This window comes from Chiloscyllium plagiosum, unplaced genomic scaffold (genome assembly GCF_037043375.1).
Source record: "Chiloscyllium plagiosum isolate Xiang-an unplaced genomic scaffold, Cpla_swu_hap1 HiC_scaffold_23, whole genome shotgun sequence".
Taxonomy (NCBI): domain Eukaryota; kingdom Metazoa; phylum Chordata; class Chondrichthyes; order Orectolobiformes; family Hemiscylliidae; genus Chiloscyllium; species Chiloscyllium plagiosum.
In genome coordinates, this window is record NW_028270161.1 from 57,478,845 (window position 1) to 57,501,196 (window position 22,352).

General features: G+C 41.6%; 1 protein-coding gene across 2 annotated transcripts in view; it reads left to right on the forward strand.

The window, feature by feature from the left end:
• The first annotated feature begins 1,675 nt into the window (after positions 1-1,675).
• Positions 1,676-22,352, forward strand: part of plxnc1 (plexin C1) — a 129,813-nt gene continuing 109,136 nt past the window's right edge. For both annotated transcript variants that reach the window (XM_043713333.2, XM_087999708.1), the window contains exon 1: positions 1,676-3,004. In XM_043713333.2, coding sequence (XP_043569268.2) covers positions 2,003-3,004 — 1,002 coding nt within the window. In that variant the 5' untranslated portion in view covers positions 1,676-2,002. The remainder of the gene's footprint in view (positions 3,005-22,352) is intronic.

Consider the following 22,352-nt stretch of genomic DNA (forward strand, 5'->3'; position numbering starts at 1 on the left):
TGCTGCATGCTACATGCTACAAGAATTCCGTGACTGTTTGTATAATGTTCCCCTTCCCTTCCCCCCACTACACCCCCCTCACCCATCTGCAAAAACAACATTTTTAATCTCCCACAATTAAGTAGTTCTAAGGGTCAGGAAATAGTTATTTTCGACAAATTGGACAGTGAAGGGAGGGTGAGTGCCCCACTTTATCTGGGCTCTAGTGCAGAGTTCAGCAAAGCAGACCTACTGGGTCGCCGCCATCTTGAATTCCCCCCACGCCCCACCATGGCTTGTTTTAGTATTGAACTGTCTGCTGTCATTCATGTAATGACGAATGTGTAACCACCGAAATGTTAAACCCAGCTCGATTGGTGAGAGAAGTGAATCCTGTGTCAGGAATCTTGACTTTAGAGCTTTCCAACTTGAGAATAATCAGCTTCAGCATGTGAGCAATTGGGACAGCCTACTTTCCAGAATCATTTGTCTGTTTGGGGACATTGGTACTGACTGAACCGCAGCATCCCCCATTTCCTCCTCCAGAGCCTCCCTGTGGCATCCTCCCTGTTAGATGGAGGATGCTAGAATTTTGACTGACAAAAAGAAAATGAAGAGATATTTACCAGATGAAATAGTGTGCAAAAGAAAACTTAGAGGTGCTTTTGCTATTTTGTTGCTATTTTCTTGCAGAGGCAGGCTTGGTGAGTTGCTAAATTGCACCCTATGGGTCATACACACTGGAAACCACAATGTGTCAGTACTGGATACTGAATGCTGATATTTTATCAACTTCACAGCACTTTAACTGAACCACTCCAATTCTTGTCCTTTGAAGAAGTTGACTTACATGCAGACACATGTCTAAGGGAAACCATCCAGAATTGCTTGTTTTTCAAACACAGAACAAATACATGAAAAATAACGTTTCTTAGTTCTCTATTGCCAACCCAGTGCCATTCAGGTGCAGCAAGGACTCAATGATTTGTCAGACTGAAACTCTGCATTTTTGGGAAGTAAAGAGTTTAGAGAGAATCAAAATGGAAAACATTTTCCAGAGGCAGGGGGCTTGGTGACCAGACGACACATGCAATAATTGGCAAACGCACCAGACAGATGAGGTTTTTGTAGAGTCTTTACAATGCACTCACTGAGTCTGCAATGACCGAGACCCGCTTTCCCTGCATGAGGTTTTTAACCATGGTGAATCCACCTATCCTGCACATCTCTCGACACCATGGGCAATTGAGCAGGGCAAATCCATCTAACCTGCACATCTTTGGACGGTGGGAGAAAACCCACACAGGCACAGGGGGAATGTGCAAACTCCACACACAAGCTGTGAGGCAGCACTGCTAAGCTTTGTGCCACTCTGCTGCCTCCTTTGTGTGTTGCGGCTTGTGTACTGTCTGAAGGAGACCCTGGAAGCAGACACAGTAACAATTTTCAAAGGGGAATTGGATATACGCTTTAAAAGCAATTTGTAACACTTTGGGAAATCAGCAGGGACTGGTTTGATAGCTTCTGCAAAGAGCTGGGGATGGATTGACTCAGCAGCCAGTGTTAATCTCTCCACCCACATCATTTGAAGCGAATCAGCAGCTTTAAAGTTACATGAACAGAGAGAAGCGAGAATATAAAACCCATTGTCATGTGGAACCAACAGCACTGACATGTTGAAGGGAGGAGGGCATAGGCAGAAACGACACGAGCTTTGGTGGATGCCTTTTGAGTTGGTGGAGGTAGACAGAATTGAGCAGCTGGGCTGAATGGCCACTGACCTGCTGCTGATTTATGTAGTTTTGATGCAGTTACTATTTACGAAAGTAGAAGTGCTTGGAGGAACGAGCAGGAAGCCACGGAAACGGAAAAGGAAGCAAGTGGCACTGTTGAAGTAGGTCTGAAGGCAGGTCCTCACCACACTGAAGAAGCAGAGGGCGTAATCGATGGATGGTCTCTCTTGACACAGTTCTATGCCGACCAGCGCTGTGTGTGTTTCTGTGCATCTTAAGTGCCAGGGACTATGTACCCACTGAAGGTTGTGTCTCTTTATCTTCTGCTCTTTAAATCTTTGATTGTCTTGGCCACTGAGCCCAAGGAGGAATTTCTATTTCCGAACCGCATCAATAACATTGTGGTGAGTACCAATGGCAAGGTCTTCGTAGCCACTGACAACTTCTTGTATCAGCTGAATCAGAGCCTGGTCCAGGAGGTGGCCAAGCAGACGGGGCCTCGTTATGATGGGCCTTGTGAGAAAGCAGATCACTGTTGTGTCAAATGGGAAGAAAAGGACAATGTGAACAAGATCCTGGTCGTGGATGAGAAGCAGGACATGGTTCTGACCTGTGGGACGTTGAGGCTGGGGGCTTGTGAGGTTAGATTGCTGCACAATGTCAGCCAGTACCAAATTGACAAGCTCAATAATGTCGCCCCTATCTATCCAGAAGCCTCAGCAATTGCCTTTCTAGTAAAAGCCAGTCCAAACAATTACTTGGTGACCGCTGTCACGCCTAGTGGGATGGCTAGCAAATTTTTTCCACCCTCCTGCAAAGACAACAGCAGTTACCATAGTGACTTAGAGGATAGTGTTAAAACCATTTTCCTAAGGAATCCTCAAAAGTCCTCATTTTTGAGCTATAATTATGATCAGTATGGTGATGCAGTTGTCAAGCTTGAAGACCAGACTGTGGAGCTCCAGTTCGTACAAGGTTTCCAGTGGCTGGAATATATTTATATTTGGCTTAATACTAACGTCTCAGGCCCAGGGATCATCCGCATGAATGTTAAAGACAATAGTGCAGACACTATTGCTTCCTTTATTCAAGCCACCCTGCTGTGCCCCCAGGGAAAAAATCAAGCCCTCAGAGTCCTGTCTTCTGCTGTCTTCAGCATCACTTCCTCCGATACCTTGATGGTCACAATCCTGTCCAAACAAGGACAGTCTGAGTACAGCCTACTTTGCTTCTACAACCTGACTCACTTAAACACGAATACCAAGGGTCAAAAAAGCTACTTCAGTGAGCAGGTAAGTTTTCGAAATGACTACTCCTTAAAATATATTTTATTGACTATATTGAATGAGGTAAAACTCAGACCAGTGAAGGGCATTGAGTGAAGAGTGGCCTGGTGGCTTAGTGGTTAGCACTGCTGCCTCACAGGGACCTGTGTTCAATTCCACCCTCGGACAAATGTCTGTGCTGAGTTTACACATTCTACCCTTGTCTGTGTGGGTTTTCTCTGGCTGCTCTGGTTTCCTCTCACAGCCCAAAGATGTGCAGGTTCGATGGAATAGTCATGGGAAATGTGAGGTGAGAGGGATGGGTTGGTGGGGTGGGTCTGAGTGGGATGTGTTTTGGAGGGTCACTGTGGACTCAATGGGCTGAATGACCTGCTTTCATGCTGTAAGGATTCTCTGGATCTTTACACTGGTGTTGTAGGTAAAGGGTGCGAATTTGCTAAAGACAGTGGGTACATTTGTTTGACAACTTTACAATATGCTCTGCACATACGCGACATGTTGAGGTAGATTTAGCCCTAGTGTTACCAAAAGAAAGCTAATTAGACACATCTAAATTAATTTCAAATAACCTGTTTGACATGTTATGACACACCTCTGTGCAGCTGGGAATCAAACCAAGACCTTCCAGCCCAAAGATAGGGACACACCACCGATTTGCCAGCCAGTGATGCCCACATCCCACAAATTAATAAATAGAAACACATCACAGGAGCTCTTATTGTCTGCATCTTTACTTCATATTAAGACTTCTAAGCAGTGCATTTACAACAATGTTAACATTCTGATCGAAGTGTCACCTGCTTACTCCTATTGAATGATTTTTAATCACATCGGTGACATATCCTGGATATAACAGCTGCAAATGGCCAGGATATTTCCCCCTGAACCCCCATCCCTGGCCCTTTCATAAAGCATGATTTGACAATGCTGGGTTACTAATGCAACATCATCCCCCGAGAATAAAGAAGGTGACTGCAATTGTTTTGTTGCCCCACTCTGTTTCCCAGATGCCGCTAGGGGTGAGTTTTGCATATCATGAGGAAGTGGCCTAAGGGCAGAATGGAAATGGGACTGTGGTTGACTGCAGGAGCAGCATCTGACAGTGTTTGACTGTCAGTGGACACTATTTCTTTACCTTTTATTGGCTGATGTAACAATAAAAGGCGAGAATGAGAGGGAGCATGGCCTTTAAATTTCTAGCTGCGGCTGACAGCCTGTTCATAGCCTCACCTTCCCCTCCACCCCCCCCCATTCCTGTCTGACATTCCTCCTTCAATGCCCAATTGGGCACTTGATTCCTTTGGTCAGTGCCCTTCCTGCTGGGCAGCTGTTAATTGGACACGCCATGCTGAAAATTATGATATCCAGCCCTTAGGTTTTAGGCTTTAATATCTAAAGTGAGTGAGTTTCACAAATCAATATCAGTACTTGGATTGTTTTCACAACAGTAATATATTGCCAGGGCTCTGTTAATCGTTCAGAATTATTGAAGGCTCAGTCTCAACGTTTGAGTCTTTTCTTAAGAGTAACCATCTCTGGGCCATCATTCCCATAGTATCAACAATTTCACAATTTACTCTATTGCTGACCATAGTAGTTAGCAACCCCCGAAGTCCAGAGATCATTCTTGTAAACTTATATTGTACTCCCTTTAGGATCAGTGTATCCAAATCTGCTCACAGTACCCCAGGTGGGGTCTAACCAGGGTTTTGTATAACTGCTACAAAACTTCTGTATTCCTACATTCCAGTCCTTTCAATAGAAAGGCCAGCATTCCATAAGCTTTCCTGATTATTTTCTGCACCTGTTTGTGATATTTAAAAGATCTATGTGCATGAACTCCCAAGTCTGTTTAGACAACCACCGTATTTAACTTCATAGCATCTAGAAAATACCCTCATCTAAACTGTTTTGGGCCAAAATAGATAACCTCACACTTGCTTACATTGAACTCCATCTGCCACAGTCTTGCCCATTCACTGAGTCTAACAATATTCCTTTTTAATTTTATGCTATCATCTACACTGTACATAATACTAACTTTGTGTCATCAGCGAATTTGGATATATGATTTTCTATGCCATTATCCAAGTCATTAATAATGAATGTGAATAATTGAGGCATTAACACTGATCTTTGTAGGTCATTACCAGTTATTTCTTGCAAATTTGAGTATCTACCCATTATCCCTGCTTTCTGTCACAGATCACTCAAATGATTTCTCGGCCATATCAGTAATTTTCCCTTAATTCCATGGCCTTTACCTTAGTGAACACTCTCTTGTGTGGGACTTTATCAAATGTCTCCTGGAAGTCCTTGAAAACAGCATCCATAGACATTCCCCCATCCGCTAATTTAGTCACCTCTTCAAAACATTCAATGATGTTTGTCAGGCAACTTGCTCATTCAGCAGAATCTGTGCTCTGTTTTGCACTTCTATAAGCCCTTCCTTTTAATTTTATGCAGTCCCTTAAGGCTTTAGTTGCCCATGGTTTTTATTTTCATTTGGAGCTTTTTTCTCTCAGGTGCATTAGCTGGATTTGTATTTTGTTAAATGTTTCTTTAAATGTCCTCCAGTTTACAATGGACAGTATCTATCTCTAAGTAAGTCAGTCTTACCTAAATCTAAAGCTGATTCTAGTAGCTGTTTTTAACTTTCAAAAGTTATATTGAACTCAATCATGTTCTGATCACTGTTCGATAAATGTTCAAGCACAATTAAATCTGGCTCATTACTCAGTACTAACTGCAATATTGCTTGTCCCCTTGTTGCATCGAAGGTATGTTGCTGTTGGAAACTATCCCAGACACACTCCAGAAATTCACAACCTTTCTGACAGGTGCTTGTCTGCCTCTCCCCATCCATATCAAAGTTAAAATCCCCCACTTTGCTACACTTTGTCCAATTTCTGCATTTATACAATCTAGCACTTCAGAACTGCTACCTGCGAATCTGTACACAACACTAATTACAATTTTAGGTCATTTACTGTTCCTCAGCTCCTGTGTATCTTCCCCTCTTTATATCCTCCCTCTCATTGAAGTAATTTTGTTTCTAATCGGTAAGGCTACTTCACCTCCTCTGTTATTTTCTCGATCCTGTTATCCTTATAACCTGGTATATTTAGTTCCCAATCTCAATTATCCTGCAAGCATGACTCAGCAATAGCTATTATACCACAATCTTCAACTTAAATTTGTGTCCGCAACTCATTTAATGCTCCTTGTATTTATCTGTAGAACTTTTATTTGGGCTATATTCTATAACCTGCGCCTCAGCACTGTTGGGCCATACGCTATAACCTGTCCCTCAGCACTGATGGGCCATACGCTATAACCTGTGCCTCAGCACTGATGGGCCATACGCTATAACCTGTGCCTCAGCACTGATGGGCCATACGCTATAACCTGTCCCTCAGCACTGATGGGCCACACACTATAATCTGTGCCTCAGCACTGATGGGCTATACACTATAACCTGTCCCTCAGCACTGATGGGCCATACACTATAACCTGTCCCTCAGCACTGATGGGCCATACACTATAACCTGTGCCTCAGCACTGATGGGCCATACGCTATAACCTGTCCCTCAGCACTGATGGGCCATACACTATAACCTGTCCCTCAGAACTGATGGGCCATACATTATAACCTGTCCCTCAGCACTGATGGGCCATACACTATAACCTGTGCCTCAGCACTGATGGGCTATACGCTATAACCTGTGCCTCAGCACTGATGGGCCATACACTATAACCTATGCCTAGCACTGATGGGCCATACACTATAACCTGTGCCTCAGCACTGATGGGCCATACGCTATAACCTGTCCCTCAACACTGATGGGCTATACACTATAACCTGTCCCTCAGCACTGATGGGCCGTACACTATAACCTGTGCCTCAGCACTGATGGGCCATACGCTATAACCTGTGCCTCAGCACTGATGGGCCATACACTATAACCTGTCCCTCAGCACTGATGGGCTATACACTATAACCTGTCCCTCAGCACTGATGGGCCGTACACTATAACCTGTGCCTCAGCACTGATGGGCCATACACTATAACCTGTCCCTCAGCACTGATGGGCCGTACACTATAACCTGTCCCTCAGCACTGATGGGCCATACACTATAACCTGTGCCTCAGCACTGATGGGCCATACACTATAACCTGTGCCTCAGCACTGATGGGCCATACACTATAACCTGTCCCTCAGCACTGATGGGCCGTACACTATAACCTGTGCCTCAGCACTGATGGGCCATACACTATAACCTGTCCCTCAGCACTGATGGGCCGTACACTATAACCTGTCCCTCAGCACTGATGGGCCATACACTATAACCTGTGCCTCAGCACTGATGGGCCATACGCTATAACCTGTGCCTCAGCACTGATGGGCCATACGCTATAACCTGTCCCTCAGCACTGATGCTTTATTCATCTGATAATCTTTTCTCTCTTCTGATTTGATCAATCCATGTAATTTTGTGAAGACCTGCCATGCCTGAATTTGGATTTCTGACTTTCTTTATTCTCTGACATGTTACTTGATTTTGAAATGTGCCCTGAGCCTACATCCCCACATTAACTAGTTTAAAGTCCTTATAACCACCTTAATTACATTGGTCCCCTGTTTATTTACAGAATTTCTCATGTCCTCACATTATAGAATGAGATAAATGTACAAAAGAGAAGGAAAAGAGGTGAAAATGAGGGAAATGATTGGGCACATTCGCAGTCTGTTTCTCCAGTAGGATTTGTTTTGATTTCTAATTCTATTGGTAACCTACTTTGTTAGGCTTCAGAAAATTCCACTCCTTGCCTTTCTTGCCATTGCACAATGAATGGAGTCACTTGGATATTATATGTGGCAATATGACTTACTCCAAGTTAAGGAACATTGCTCATCTCCCCATCCAAAACTCCCCCACCTTCCATCCTCCTTAAATGTCACATCACTACTGCCTTTTTCTTAACTCACACCAAGATCTAATCACCCCTCACTCCAGGCTTGCTGACGAACATGGTTCTCAGTTTAGAATGCCCAACTCTATCTCTGTAATCTGCTCCAAACCTCCAAGACATCAACACTGTTCTAATTTTAAGGGCTTCTGCTTTCTTGATTCTCTTTGCCATATTATTGATTACTGTGCTTACAGCTGTCTTGCATTTGGAATTGGCTCTCTCAATGTCTCATCACCCTTGTTTTTTGTATTCAAAAACTGCCTCTTTGGCCAAAATTGACCAAATTGTTTAACATGTTAATATGGTTCAGTGAAAATTTAGCTTGATATTGCCACTGAGTAATAGATGTTGCACAGTACTCACGGTGCCATACATAGAGTCATAGAGATGTACCGCAGGCAAACAGACCCGTCGGTGCAACTCATCCATGCTGACCAGATATCCCAACCCAATCTAGTCCCACCTGCCAGCACCGGGCCCATATCCCTCCAAACCCTTCCTATTCATATATCCATCTAGATGCCTTTTAAATGTTGCAATTGTACCAGCCTCCACCACTTCCTCTGGCAGCTCATTCCATACACATACCACCCTCTGTATGAAAAAGTTGCCCCTTAGGTCTGTTTTATATCTTTCCCTTCTCACCCTAAACCTATGCCCTCTAGTTTTGGACTCCCCCATCCCAGTGAAAAAACCTTGTTGATTTTCCCTATCCATGTCCCTCATGATTTTATAAACCTCTATAAGGTCACCCCTCAGCCTCCGACACTCCAGGGAAAACTGCTCTAGTCTATTCAACCTCTCCCTATTGCTCAGATCCTCCAACGCTGGCAACATCCTTGTGAATCTTTTCTGAACCCTTTCAAGTTTCACAACATGCTTCCAATAGGAATGTAGACCAGAATTGCACACAATATTCCAAAAGTGGCCTAACCAATGTCCTGTACAGCTGCAACATGACCTCCCAACTCCTGTACTCAATACTCTGACCAATAAAGGAAAGCATACCAAACGCTTTCTTTACTATCCTATCTACCTGCGACTCCACTTTCAAGGAGCTATGAACCTGCACTCCAAGTTCTCTTTCTTCAGCAACATTCCCTAGGACCTTACCATTAAGTGTATAAGTCCTGTTAAGATTTACTTTCTCAAATGCAGCACTTCACATTTATCTAAACTAAATTCCACCTGCCACTCCTCAGCCCATTGGCCCATCTGATCAATAATTGAATTGAATTTATTGTCACATGTACCGAGGCACAGTGAAAAGCTTTCCATTGTAATTCGAGGTAACCTTCTTCGCTCTCCACTACACCTCTAATTTTGGTGTCATCTGCAAACTTACTACCTATATCTTTTATGCCCACATCCAAAGCATTTATATAAATGATGAAAAGTAGTGTACTCAGCACCGATCATTGTAGCACTCCACTGGTCACAGGCCTCCAGTCTGAAAAACAACCCTCCATCACCACCCTCTGTCTTCTACCTTTGAGCCAGTTCTGTATCCAAATGGCTAGATCTCCCTGTATTCCGTGAGATCTAACCTTGCTAACCAGTCTCCCATGGGGATCTTTGCCAAGCATCTTACTGAAGTCCATATAGATCATGTCAACCGCTCTGCCCTCATCAATGCTCTTTGTTACGTCTTCAAAAAACTCAATCAAGTTTGTGAGACATGATTTCCCACACACAAAGCCATGTTGACCATCCCTAATCAGTCCTTGCCTTTCCAAATACATGTACATCCTGTCCCTCAGGATTCCCTCCAACAACTTGCCCACCACCAACATCAGGCTCGCCGGTCTATAGTTTCCTGTCTTGTCCTTACCACCTTTCTTAAATAGTGGGACCACGTTAGCCAACCTCCAGTCTTCTGGCACCTCACCTGTGACTATCGATGATCTAAATATCTCAGCAAGGGGCCCAGCAATCACTTCCCCAGCTTTCCACAGAGCTCTAGGGTACAGCTGATAAGGTCCTTTGGATTTATCCACTTTTATGCATTTCAAAACATCCAGCACTTCCTCCTCTTAATATGGGCATTTTTCAAGATGTCACCATCTATTCCCCTACATTCAAATGCAGATTGTTGTTGCACTCATTAATCAGTTGGAAGGTAAAGTCAGCAAACTGGTTAAGATAATGACAAATCTAAAAATAGATAAAGGACTTTTTTTAGACAATAAAATGCTACTGGTGAGAAATTTGCTCAGGATTATGTTTTCTTTGATAATATTTCTGTGAAGTTCCTTGGGGGCGATTTGGGCTGTTGATGTTCTTGAGAATTGCCTTTGACAGAGGATACACTCCACGGAAAGGATCATCTGTATCAGTACAGTCAACTAAATAACAGAAATATAAGGTGAAGAATGTAGAACTAGAATATTCACTAGCTTTATTGAGAGTCAGAGAGGAATGTGAGGGTCTGGAAGGGAGATGGACAGAGTGATGAAATGCATCACCTTCAATGGGATTACAAAATGATAGCTGTTGTTAGTGAGTGAGTCCCTCATTTGGGAACATTGAAGGGCAAATGTTCACATAGATGAATTTTACTGAGTTGGGAAAATTGTTATGAACCTGCTTATCCAACAAGACAGATGTCACACAATGATTTACTGATGCTAAAATGTCTAAATCTTTGTGGGGTTTCTGTTTATGTGGTTTTCTGCTGTTGTGTAATGTCATGATCCTGAAAGAATTTGAGCTATGCAGAGCTCTGTCCATTCTGGTTATATCATGTAGCTTTGGGTGAGGAATGATTTGAACTCTGACACAGTGTCTTCATGGAGACACAAGTCTTCTTTATCTCTTGTTGCTAATAGTTAATATGGCTAACAGTTAAAATACTTAGTTACTGTCTGTAATAAACTGCATCTTATAATCAAAGAAAAGAGCCTTTTCTGTGAGGCTTATTCATGATCCATCCTCCACCACAGAACAACTCTTTGGACTCGCTTAGAACATAAGAACAAGGAGCAGGTGTAGGCAATTCAGCCCATCCAGTGTGCTCCTGCTCATAGAAAGGAGGATTGGTGGCTGCACTCTATTAGTGCATCAGACCTAGACATAACACCAAGACATCTTATGGTATCAGTGGTGTGCATCACAGCCTATTACTACACTTGTATTACATCTCCAGGGCAATTAGGGACCGGTAATGAATGCAGGCCTAGTCACTTCCATTCCATGAGCAAATTGTAGTGGTCATTTGGCTGCTCAAGAAACACAAATACTATTTGATGGTTTCACATTGCAAACCTCACTTGCAGATCAAATCCAAGGTTCTGGTTCAGAAATGCATGCAGGAGCTTCATTTCAATATTACTATAAAGCCTACAATTCTTTAAGGCAATTGTCAGGACCTCTTAAACAGAGGTACCAACCAACTCAGCAGTCAGCAAGATCTCATTCAGACAGAGTTCAGGCCACTAAATTAGTGAGTATTGCAAATGTTTTTGCCCCAATTATATGAAATTTAAACAACAGGAATGGAGTGAATATTGGGTCACTCACCGTGTTTTTTAGTTGTTCGCATTGGTTCATTCAGAGATGTATGATCCCCTCTCAATTTGAATTAATTACTTTTCAACTGCTTTTGTAATTCAATGTGGAGATTAATTGATATGTTTTTACATATATTTCTCCCTCCCCACCTTTTAGATTTATAGAACCCCTACACTGTGGGAGCAGGCCCATCAAGGCCACACTGACCCTCCAAAGAGCATTCCACCCAGCCCCACCCTATCCCTGCATTTCCCTTGGGTAATTCCTACTCACTACACTCAATTTAGCATGACCAATCCACCTAACCTGCAGACCTTTGGACTGTGAGAGGAAACCCATGCAGACACAGGGAGAATGTGCAAACTTCACACAGTCGCTTGAGGGTGGAATTGAACCTACGACGTTGGCACTTTGAGGCAGCAGTGCTAACCACTGAGCCATCCCTCATTTTGCACTTCATACTTTTTGTTTATAGAGCAATTTGACAAATGGTGATTTCAAACACACTAACCTTGGGCAAATCAAGCCACCGACTCACATTTGACTCACTGTGACTCACAAAGACATTTGAAACTTTTATTACTATCTATTGACTAATAACTCTTGAAATGACTTTTCACTGTTTCTGTATTCTTTATATTACATTGCTATTTTTTTCACATTTTATAGTTGCATAACTTTTGGTTTTGTTTCTGAGTTTTAATATCTGTTTCTACCTTGTAAAATTTTAATTTGTCTGTGTGGTTACTATTAGTTTGGTTTATGCTGTCCATGGGAGGTTTGGTGATTTTATGCTTGGTTTAAATGAGTGAATTTGTCAGTGTTTTCTGTCCGTTTCCTTAAGTTGTCTGTAATGCACTTTACGCATATTTATAAAGTTGAGAAACTGCCCCATCAAAACCACAGGAATTTTAAGTGCAATGTCAATATATTTCTCAACTTTTATATCTGGTGGACATTTATCACAAACAGCGCAGACACAACTATTTACGTATCTGATAATTAAGGAAACAATTTTCTGTGTTTCACGCGGATGTCTGTTGAAGGATTGATTGCCTTTGGAGATGGCGAGGAGAAAGACATGACACAATATCCTTTTTCTTACGAATGTACATTGTGTATTACTGAGCTGGATGTTGCTGTGAATGTATTTACACTGCACTGAGGGAGTGCTATACTGTTGAAGCTGACGTCTTTAAGATGTTGTTAAAATGTTTTAGCTTTGTCCACCCCAGACTAACACCGGCTCCTCCAAAATGATCTTTCAAATGGGCTGTTAAGGGCACAGATGGACTGTGGATGGCCACAGAGTTGTTTATTGAAGAGCAGGAGGAGTTCTCCCCTGTGTTGTGACCGTTTTTATTTTTCAGTCAACTGATTATCTGGCCATGATCATGTTGCTGATTGTGGGAGCTTGTTCTCTAATCGCCTGCCATACTTCCTACATTGCCTTGTTTTGAGAGGTTATGATGACTGCTGCATCGGTCCAACTTCTTACTCAAGGGTTATTTGGAAGCACCAGCTTTCAGAGCTCCTTCATCGTGTAGCTGTAGGACAAGATCATAACACAGAATTTATAGCAAAAGGTTACAGTGTCTTGAAACTGAAATGATATATTGAACAAACCTAGAACAGCAATCTAGGTTTGTTTAATATATCATTTCAAATGCATGACATAGTAATCTTTTGCTGTAAATTCTGTGTCTTATAATCCTGTCCCATAGCTACCTGATAACGGAGCAGTGCTCCGATAGCTAGTGCTTCCAAATAAACCTGTTGGACAATAACCAACAGGCGTTGTGTGATTTTTAACTTTGTCCACCTCAGTCCAACACATCATTGCTTAAAGGGAATCTTGCGATCATGAATATGAAAGCCGACTGTGAAAGAAATAGGAAATGTAGATGGGAGCCAAATAAGCAGATTTCTTGCAGGATTTAAAACTGGACATAGCAGAATAATGGAATATAAAAAGAAACAATATGTTTGATTTCATAAACATATAAAATGTACATTGATAGTTAGAGAGAAAAGGATTACTCAACAATGAAGAAGGATTGTGGAGGATGGAGCCATAAGAGAAATATATTAAATATGTAGCATCAGAGTTTACAAATGATTCTGGAGGTGAGAACCTGTGTAGACTAGTTCTGATGAAGGGTCACTGGGCTCAAAACGTTAACTCTGTTTCTCTCTCCATAGGTGCTTCCAGAGTTTCTTTTGCACATTCTGTTTTTGTTTCAGATTTCCAGTATCTGCAGCTCTTTATTTTAGAAAATCTGCTATTTCACTTCCACCATCCCGCATTATAATATTAATGCCATAAGGATTTGATTTTATTTCCAAAGATTCATACCTTAAGTGAAGAAGTTTGTTCTCATGTCAATCCTAAATCTATAACAACTTCTTTCTCAGACTGATCCCTATCTCCTGATTCCAAAAGCAGGTAAAATATTTTCCCAGTCACACTCCTCAAATATTTTATATATTTCATGGGATCAATTTTTAATTTTACTCTTAAGGAATATAAACCTAACCTGCTTAATTTCACCCAAGCTCTGCACTATACCCCAGGTCTACACTCATGAAGGATCTATATAATTATAGTAAGACTTCTTTAATACTGCAATCCATATGTAATAAAAACTTATGTCCTGTTTAATTCCTGAATTGTTTGCATTTTGATTTCCTATAATTTGCATTCTCTTCCCTCAGAGTATTAGTATTTCTCATTTCAAAAATATACCCTTTTTTCACAACTCCCTATATCATATTCTAATGCCATCCTGCTGCCCACTCATTTAACCTATCAAAATATTTTTTGCAGCTCCTTTGCATCATCCTGTCAGCTTTACTTTTCCAGCTAACTGTATCATCAGCAAACATGTGAACGTATGAAACAAGAGTAAAACTAGACCATTCAATAAGTTCATAGCTAATCTGTTTGTGTTTTGAAGGCCATCGTCCAACTCAGCCCAACAATCTTTAATTTCTTTGCTTAACAAAAATTCATCCACCTCTGTTTTCAAGAATATTCACTGACCCTATTTCCAGTCGCAAAACACTTAGAGAAATAAAAATAAACCACCTCATCTCTGACCTAACTTTTTAACAGTTTCCCCTAATTCTGGACTGACCCACAAGAGGAAACATCCATTCCTCAGCCACCTTGTCAAGACCATTCAGGATTTTAGACACCTCAAACAGGCCACTTCTCACTCTCCAATGGCAACAAGCCTAGCCTGCCCAACCTTATCTCTATAACAAGCCGCTTATTTCAGATATCGATCTAATAAACATCCTGTAAACTGCCTCCGATACATTCATAGCTTTCCTTAAATAAGAGCAAAACTATACACTATTCAACAATGCCCAGTATAACTCTAGCATAATATTGCTACTTTTGTTTTTTTAATTCATACATGAGATGAGGTTTTCACTGGCTAGGCCAGTGTTTATTCCCCATCCCTAATTGCCCTGAGGGCAGTTCAGAATCACGCACATTGCTGTGGGTCTAGAGTCACATAAAGGCTGGACCAGATAAAGATGGCAGATTTCTTCCCCTAAAGAATATAAGTGAACCGTATGGGTTTTTCCAACAATGGATATTGGAATCATGGCCAACATCAAACTCTTAACTCCAGTTTTTTAAAAAGTTAACTTTATATTCTACCATGACAGGATTCAAACCCAGGTCCCCAGAACATTACTTAGACTTCTGGATTAACAGTCCACAATAATACCACTAGGCCATCTCTTCCCCTATATATATTCAATAACATCCTAACTTTTATGTTAAACAGCATCCCATATGCATTCCTGTGCTGAACCTGCACACTGACTTTTTGTGATTCACACAAGAGAACATCTAAAGCCCTCTGCATCTTGGAGTTCTGTAGTCATTCTGTGTCATTCTCATGATTACTTAATCATTCTCTGTTTAAGTAATCGTCTGAATTTTACATTCTTCTTGATGAAGTGAACAACTTGGTCATGGTGGCTCTTGGTTAACAACTGGGGCCTCAAGCCTTGATTCCAGCCTTGAGCAACTGTCTGTGCGGAGTTTGCATATTCTCCACGTGTCTGTGTGGGTTTCCTCCGGGTGCTCCTATTTCCTCCCACAATCCAAAGATGTGCAGGTTAGATGAATTGGCAATGTTAAATTGCCCATAGTGTTCAGGGATGTGCAGGTTAGGTGCATTAGTCAGGGGTAAATGTAGAGAAATGGTTTGGATGGGTTACTCTTCGGAGGGTCGGTGTAGACTTGTTGGGCCAAAAGGCCTGTTTCCACACCTAGGGATTCTATGAACTTCACATATTCCATCTGCCAGAATTTAGCACACTCATTCAACCTATCCATACCTTTCAACCATTTCCAACACACTTTCCACCCATCTTGCAGTTGCCTGTGAACTTACCTTTCATTCCTTCACTTCTCTCATCTCAGTCAGTTATATGAATTTTAAAAAGCAAAAGCCCAGCACAGATCCCTGCACAACTCCACATATCACATCCTGCCAATCAAAGACTAGTTTATGCTCACTCTCTGTTTTCTGTCTGCCAGCCAATCTTCTAATCATGCTAATATATTATTCGCTATGAGCTTTTATTTTCTGCAATAGCTTTTGATGTGACAACTTATCAGATGCATTCTGGAAATCCTAGTACAGTATTGAGTATAGCGCTTCTCATTATCCACAACACATGTCACTTCTTCAAAGAACTTTAAGAAATTAGTTAAACATGATTACCCTTTGAAGAAACCATGCTGATTCTTCTTGATGGCCTTGAGTTTTTCTATGTGTGCTGATATAAATGATCTATAATTTAAGATTGATGCTAACACCTCCCCACACAGACATCAACCGAACTGACCTGTGGTTTCCTGTTTTCAGCTTCCCTCCCTTCTCGACTAGAGATGTTATATTTGCTGCTTTCCAGTCCAATGGAAACTTTCCTAAATCTCGGGAATTTTGGAAAACTGATACTAAAATATCTACTACCTCATTAGCTACCTCTTTTGGAACCTGAGGATGAAATCCATCTTAACTTGGAGATTTGATAGACCATTGCTACAAGTTTGCTTATTACGCTTCCCTTGTGATTGTGATATTGTGATGTTCCTCATTCCCTTCCTTCCTGATGTAAGCTATTACTGTAACAATTCTGTACATAGAAGTAAAGTATCATTCCAGAAATACAAAATAATCAAGGAACTAAAGACAGAAGAGAACTAAAACCCAAAAACTATCACTAGAGAAAAAAGCACGAGGGAAACTCATGGGGCTCAATGCTGTTATGATTCCTGTACCTGATGGGGTTGTATTTTAAAGGAAATTTTAAAGGAAATAGCTACAGAGATAGTGGATGCACTGTCTGTAATAGAGTCATAGAGATGCACAGCATGAAAACAGACCCTTTGGTCCAACTTGTCCATGCCAACCAAATATCCCAACCAATTCTAAATTGGGCGGCACGGTAGCACTGCTGCCTCACAGCGCCTGAGACCCGGGTTCAATTCCCGCCTCAGGCGACTGACTGTGTGGAGTTTGCACGTTCTCCCCGTGTCTGCATGGGTTTCCTCCGGGTGTTCCAGTTTCCTCCCACAGTCCAAAGATGTGCAGGTCAGGTGAATTGGCCATGCTAAATTGCCCGTAGTGTTAGGTAAGGGGTAAATGTAGGGGTATGGATGGGTTGGGCTTTGGAGGGTTGGTGTGGACTTGTTGGGCCGAAGGGCCTGTTTCCACACTGTAAGTAATCTAATCTAAAAAAAAATCTAATCTAATCTAGTCCCACCTGCCAGCACCCGGCCCATATCCCTTCAAACCCTTCCTATTCATAGACCCATCCAGATGCCTTTTAAATGTTGCAATTGTACCAACCTCCACCACTTCCTCTGGCAGCTCATTCCATACACGTACCACCCACTCCGTGAAAACATTGCCCCTTAGGTCTCTTTTGTATCTTTCCCCTCTCACCCTAAACCTATGTCCTCTAGTTCTGGACTTCCCCACCCCAGGGAAAAGACCTTGTCTATTTATCCTATCCATGCCCCCTATGATTTGATAAACCTCCATAAGGTCACCCCTCAGCCTCCGACGCTCCACGGTAAACAGCCCCAGCCTATTCAACTTCTTCCTCTAGCTCAAAATCCTCCAACCCTGGCAACATCCTTGTAAATCTTTTCTGAACCCTTTGAAGTTTTACAACATTTTTCCGATAGGAAGGAGACCAGAATTGCACGCAATATTCCAACAGTGGCCTAACCAATGTTCTGTACAGACGCAAAATGACCTCAACAATCCTTATATTCTGGAAAAATCCCCAGAATTGGAAACTATTAATGTAATATCTAGAATCAAAAAGGGAAGGGAGACAAAAACTCAGTAACTGATGATCATCAACAACCTGGTCCACTCACGCTGACACTCTGGTCAAGAAAGTACAGCAATGCCTCTACTTCCTCAGGATGCTAAGGAAATTTGGCATGTTCGTAAAGACTCATCAATATTTATAGAAAGCATTCTATCTGGATGCATCATAGTGTGTTATAGCAACTGCTCTTCTCAAGACCACAGCCCAGTCCATTACACCAACCAGCCTCCCATCCATTGACTCCATCTATACCTCCCACTACTTCACAATCAAGCACTACCAGTTTGTTTACTTTGCTATGAATGCTATACACATTCAGATACAGATACACATTCAGATACATTCTTTTGTCTTTCTGTTATCTTTATAATATTTAGACTGATTCTTGGTGCTGTGTTGAACAACTTAATAAATTGAGAAGAGGACTCGGGAAGTCAGATTATAATAATTTATTTCATGTGTACGGAAGATGAGCCAGCCTTATCACCTTGAAGTGTAAAACTAAACTCTGTTGTGTTACAAACACCTCCAAGCTTTATTCAACTCATTACAATGTATCTATTACATTATCTACTGTTTTCCCTCTTTCACAGGCATTGTCTCTGTTTTATGCTGATAGCAAGGCTTCTATACTAGTAGCCTTGACTGCTTATATGTCTCATTTGTTATCCATTCTTTCTACATCTATAGTTCCCACTTGCATTGTTAGCTTTGCTATTACTAACAATGTAAGTAAAACTTTAACCCTTAATTAACTTACTCATTTAGGGTTTATTTTCTCTGTTCACCTTTGCCATTCCCTGGCCCTCACTTACCATATTATTACATTTTCTCTTATTTTGAGGTGCCACATCTTTCCTTCTTGTCCCAACCATTTAGTTAAATCCATTTCTACTTCCCTGGTTATGCAGTGTGTAAAAGCAGTGGTCCCAGCATCATTTCTATGTAGTCCATCTCAATAGTAGAGACCCCATTGTCCCCCAGTGATGGGGCCAATGGCCCACGAACTGAAACCTACTTCTCTCACACCATTTTTTAAGCCACATATTGATCTATCTAACTTTATGTACCCTGTGCCAAATTACATGCTGCTCAGGTAATAATCCAACTACTATAATCTTTAAGGTCCTGCTTTTTTAAATTAGTGCCTAACTCTTCACACTGTCTGAATAGGATTTGTATTCTTGTTTTATCTATGTCATTGCTACCTGCACGCACCATGATTACTGGATCCTCCCTCTTCTATTGCAATTCCTTTCCAACCCTGAGCGGATGTCCCGATGCTGGGCAGGTAACACTGCCATATGGACTCTACCTGTTTGTGACAGAGGACGGTAACAATCTCCCTTACCTTACCAATGCCTACCACCACTACAACTGCAACAGCGCTCATTGCTGCTTCCCAGGGCAAAGGATTTTGCTGTATCATGGTTAGCTTGAACATCCATCTTGCAGTCCCTGCTCTCATCCATACAAGCACAGATACTGAATAACTACAGATGTTAACCCTCCTGCCTTCTCTTTACTTGCCTCACTTACATCACACTATCCTGACCAGGTCAGAGGACCTTCCCAAAATGGTGTGATTGCCTCGTGTTACAAAGAATTTAGGTGACCTTACCCCACTCTGATGTATCACAGCATCTGTTGTTCAGCCTTGAGCTTATAAACTCTGAGCCAAAGCTGCTTGAATTTTAAATACTTACTGCAGATGTGTGTGCCCTGGGTCACAATGTCACAGCCTTAAGGTATAGCTGAACTGTAATCCTTAATGAGTTTTAATTATGTCATTCACTTATTTACAATGCCTTTTATATATTTTGTTAACTTTAACAATTTGTACAGTATATTAAAATTAAGGACAGAAAAAGTCTTAACCTCTTACCAGAGACCTACCAAACAGCCAGCTGCTTTCAGTGTAGTCAAACAAGAACTGACTTCAATCAGCTCCGATGAATCTAGCTGTTTCTCACTGCCTGCCAAGGGTTCACTTTCTCACCCACTCCTCTCTTATTCTTCATTTATTCATGGGATGAGGACATTGCTGGCTAGGCCCAGCATTTATTGCCCATCCCTAATTGCCCTCTGGGCAATTAAGAGTCAATAACATTGTTGTGAGTCTGGAGTCACATGTAGGCCAGTCCAAGATGACAGGTTCCTTCCCTAAAGAACATGAGTGAACCAATGGATCCATGGCCATCATTATACTCTTAATTCCATTTAAAAAAAAATTGAATTCAAATTCCACCATCTGCCATGGTGGGATGTGAACCCGGGACCCCAGAGCATTACTTTGATCTCTGAAATAACAGTCCAGCAATACTACCAGTAGGTATTATCCTCACGTATATCATCTATACACTAGGTGTATTACCTACCCAGGATATTGTATGTTTCAGTCAAGTCACCTCTCATGCTGGACTTTCTCTCCTTCTCCTGCTCAACTTGGATATGTTGTACACAGTCCCTTCATCTCAAACATGTACATTGATTACGGATAGCTGAGGCCTATACCCTTATGTTGCTTGTTATAGCTTGCCAGCCTGAAAACGTCCAGTCTCTTTCTAGTCCCTGATTTCTGTTTGTACCAATTCTCAGTCCTTTGTGCTAACATATTTCCCTGCAATCCCGTAAACCTAATTTTATGTGATCACTTTTTGGTTTTTGAAAATCCACATACATCATATGCATTGGTTCTCTTTTATCTTCTGCCAACTATAACCTCAAAAACTCTAACAGATCCGTATTGAATCTGTTTAATTATGTGGGGATTTTCACCATCATTATCCCCCAGAATAATTTCTAGAATTTTCTCTGCTGTTGACATCAGACTAAATGACCTGTTTACTTCTCCCTGCTTTCTTAGATACAGCCAGAAGTCACATGACACCAACTTACAGTCCAACAGGTTCATTTGAAATCACCAGCTTCCAGAGCGCTGCCTTTTTTTCAGCCGAAGCCCACTTCACCTGATGTCATGTGACTTCTGACATTGTCCTTTCCATCACCTGCACATCGTGGTTTCTTGTACAGAAGGTTTGACTTTGATGAGGTTTCACACAACAGGCAAGTTACGTAAATTCCAAATAGGGATAAAATATTTCTCCATGTGGATGGAAAGTCGATTGACAGGCAGGCAATATAGGATTACTGAATATGTCTTAGATTCGGAAAGGGTTGGAAATGATGTTCCTCAGTCATTGCTGTTGTCTGTATGGATCTGAAAGGGTTAATATCTGAATGAGTGCCTAAAGCACCACCTATTGTGATAATGTCACAAGGACTGGTCAGAGTGAAGAAAACTTGCAGGAAACAGAACTGGGCTAGTGAGCCCGTAACAGTCTCTGTAATGTAGATCATATTCACGGAACCTGTCAGTAGTTGCAGTAATGCAATAAACTTCATATTGTTTACACAACAACCCTTCTGGTTAGACCAGAAAAGTTCACATTGTAATCTACAATAGATCACCACAGGCTTGAAGGGAGCACACACAACATGTTAGCAACAGTGTGCCCCTGCTACATTACATGAGCAGTGGTCAGCAACTTTATTTCTAAATCGTGCCTACAAAGAGAAATGAGAATTTAGAGCTTCAGGAAACGTCAGAAAAAAAAGACCAACTACACAGGTATACCTTTGTCTGCAATTGGGAGCACAGTAGATGATGCTATTGCTCACTAAAGAGTAAATGAAACGCCAGACAAATTTGAAGATGTATTGAAAGTCTCTGACAATTTCTTCAACCTCAAAGCTAATGCAGTTCTTGAAAGGGGAAGATTACAACATTCTACATGAATCCATAGATGATTTCATTCATGATCTCTACAGGGTAGTGGAGGGATGTGACTATGATGACTTAACAACTGAATTCATGAGGATAGATTACTGATGTTTTCATTTCAAAAATACAAAGGGCACAGCAGATAGGCCAGTGCAATGGGTAGGACAGGCACCAGAAACAGAAAGTCTTTGCCGATGCTGTGAAGCAATCAAACCTCACAGGCATGAATAGTGCCCACCTTTAAAAACCAAATGTGAGCACATTGGTCCCTTTCAGAAAATGTGCCAAGGCAGGACACAGCCGTAGAAAAGTAAAAGGCACAAAGAGATTAATGGAGTTGAATGGTCTGAAACTTAAAATTTTCATAGGGGCCATCAATCCAACATTTTGCCAAGAAGACCTTTATGTTAAGAGGCATCTCATGAATTTCCAGTTGGACATGGGAACAAGTGTCACAGTATTATCTGACAGCAAAGCTTGGTTAACAACACATTGTTTACAGATGGCAGGTGTTATTACACTACATGGTTGAGGGCATTTCACTTAACATTAAAGATATGCCACAAAGAGTGGGTTAGTAAATTTGCGGATGACACTAAGGTCGGTGGAGTTGTGGATAGTGACGAAGGATGTAGTAGGTTGCAGAGAGACATAGATAGGCTACAGAGCTGGGCTGAGAGGTGGCAAATGGAGTTTAATGTGGGCAAGTG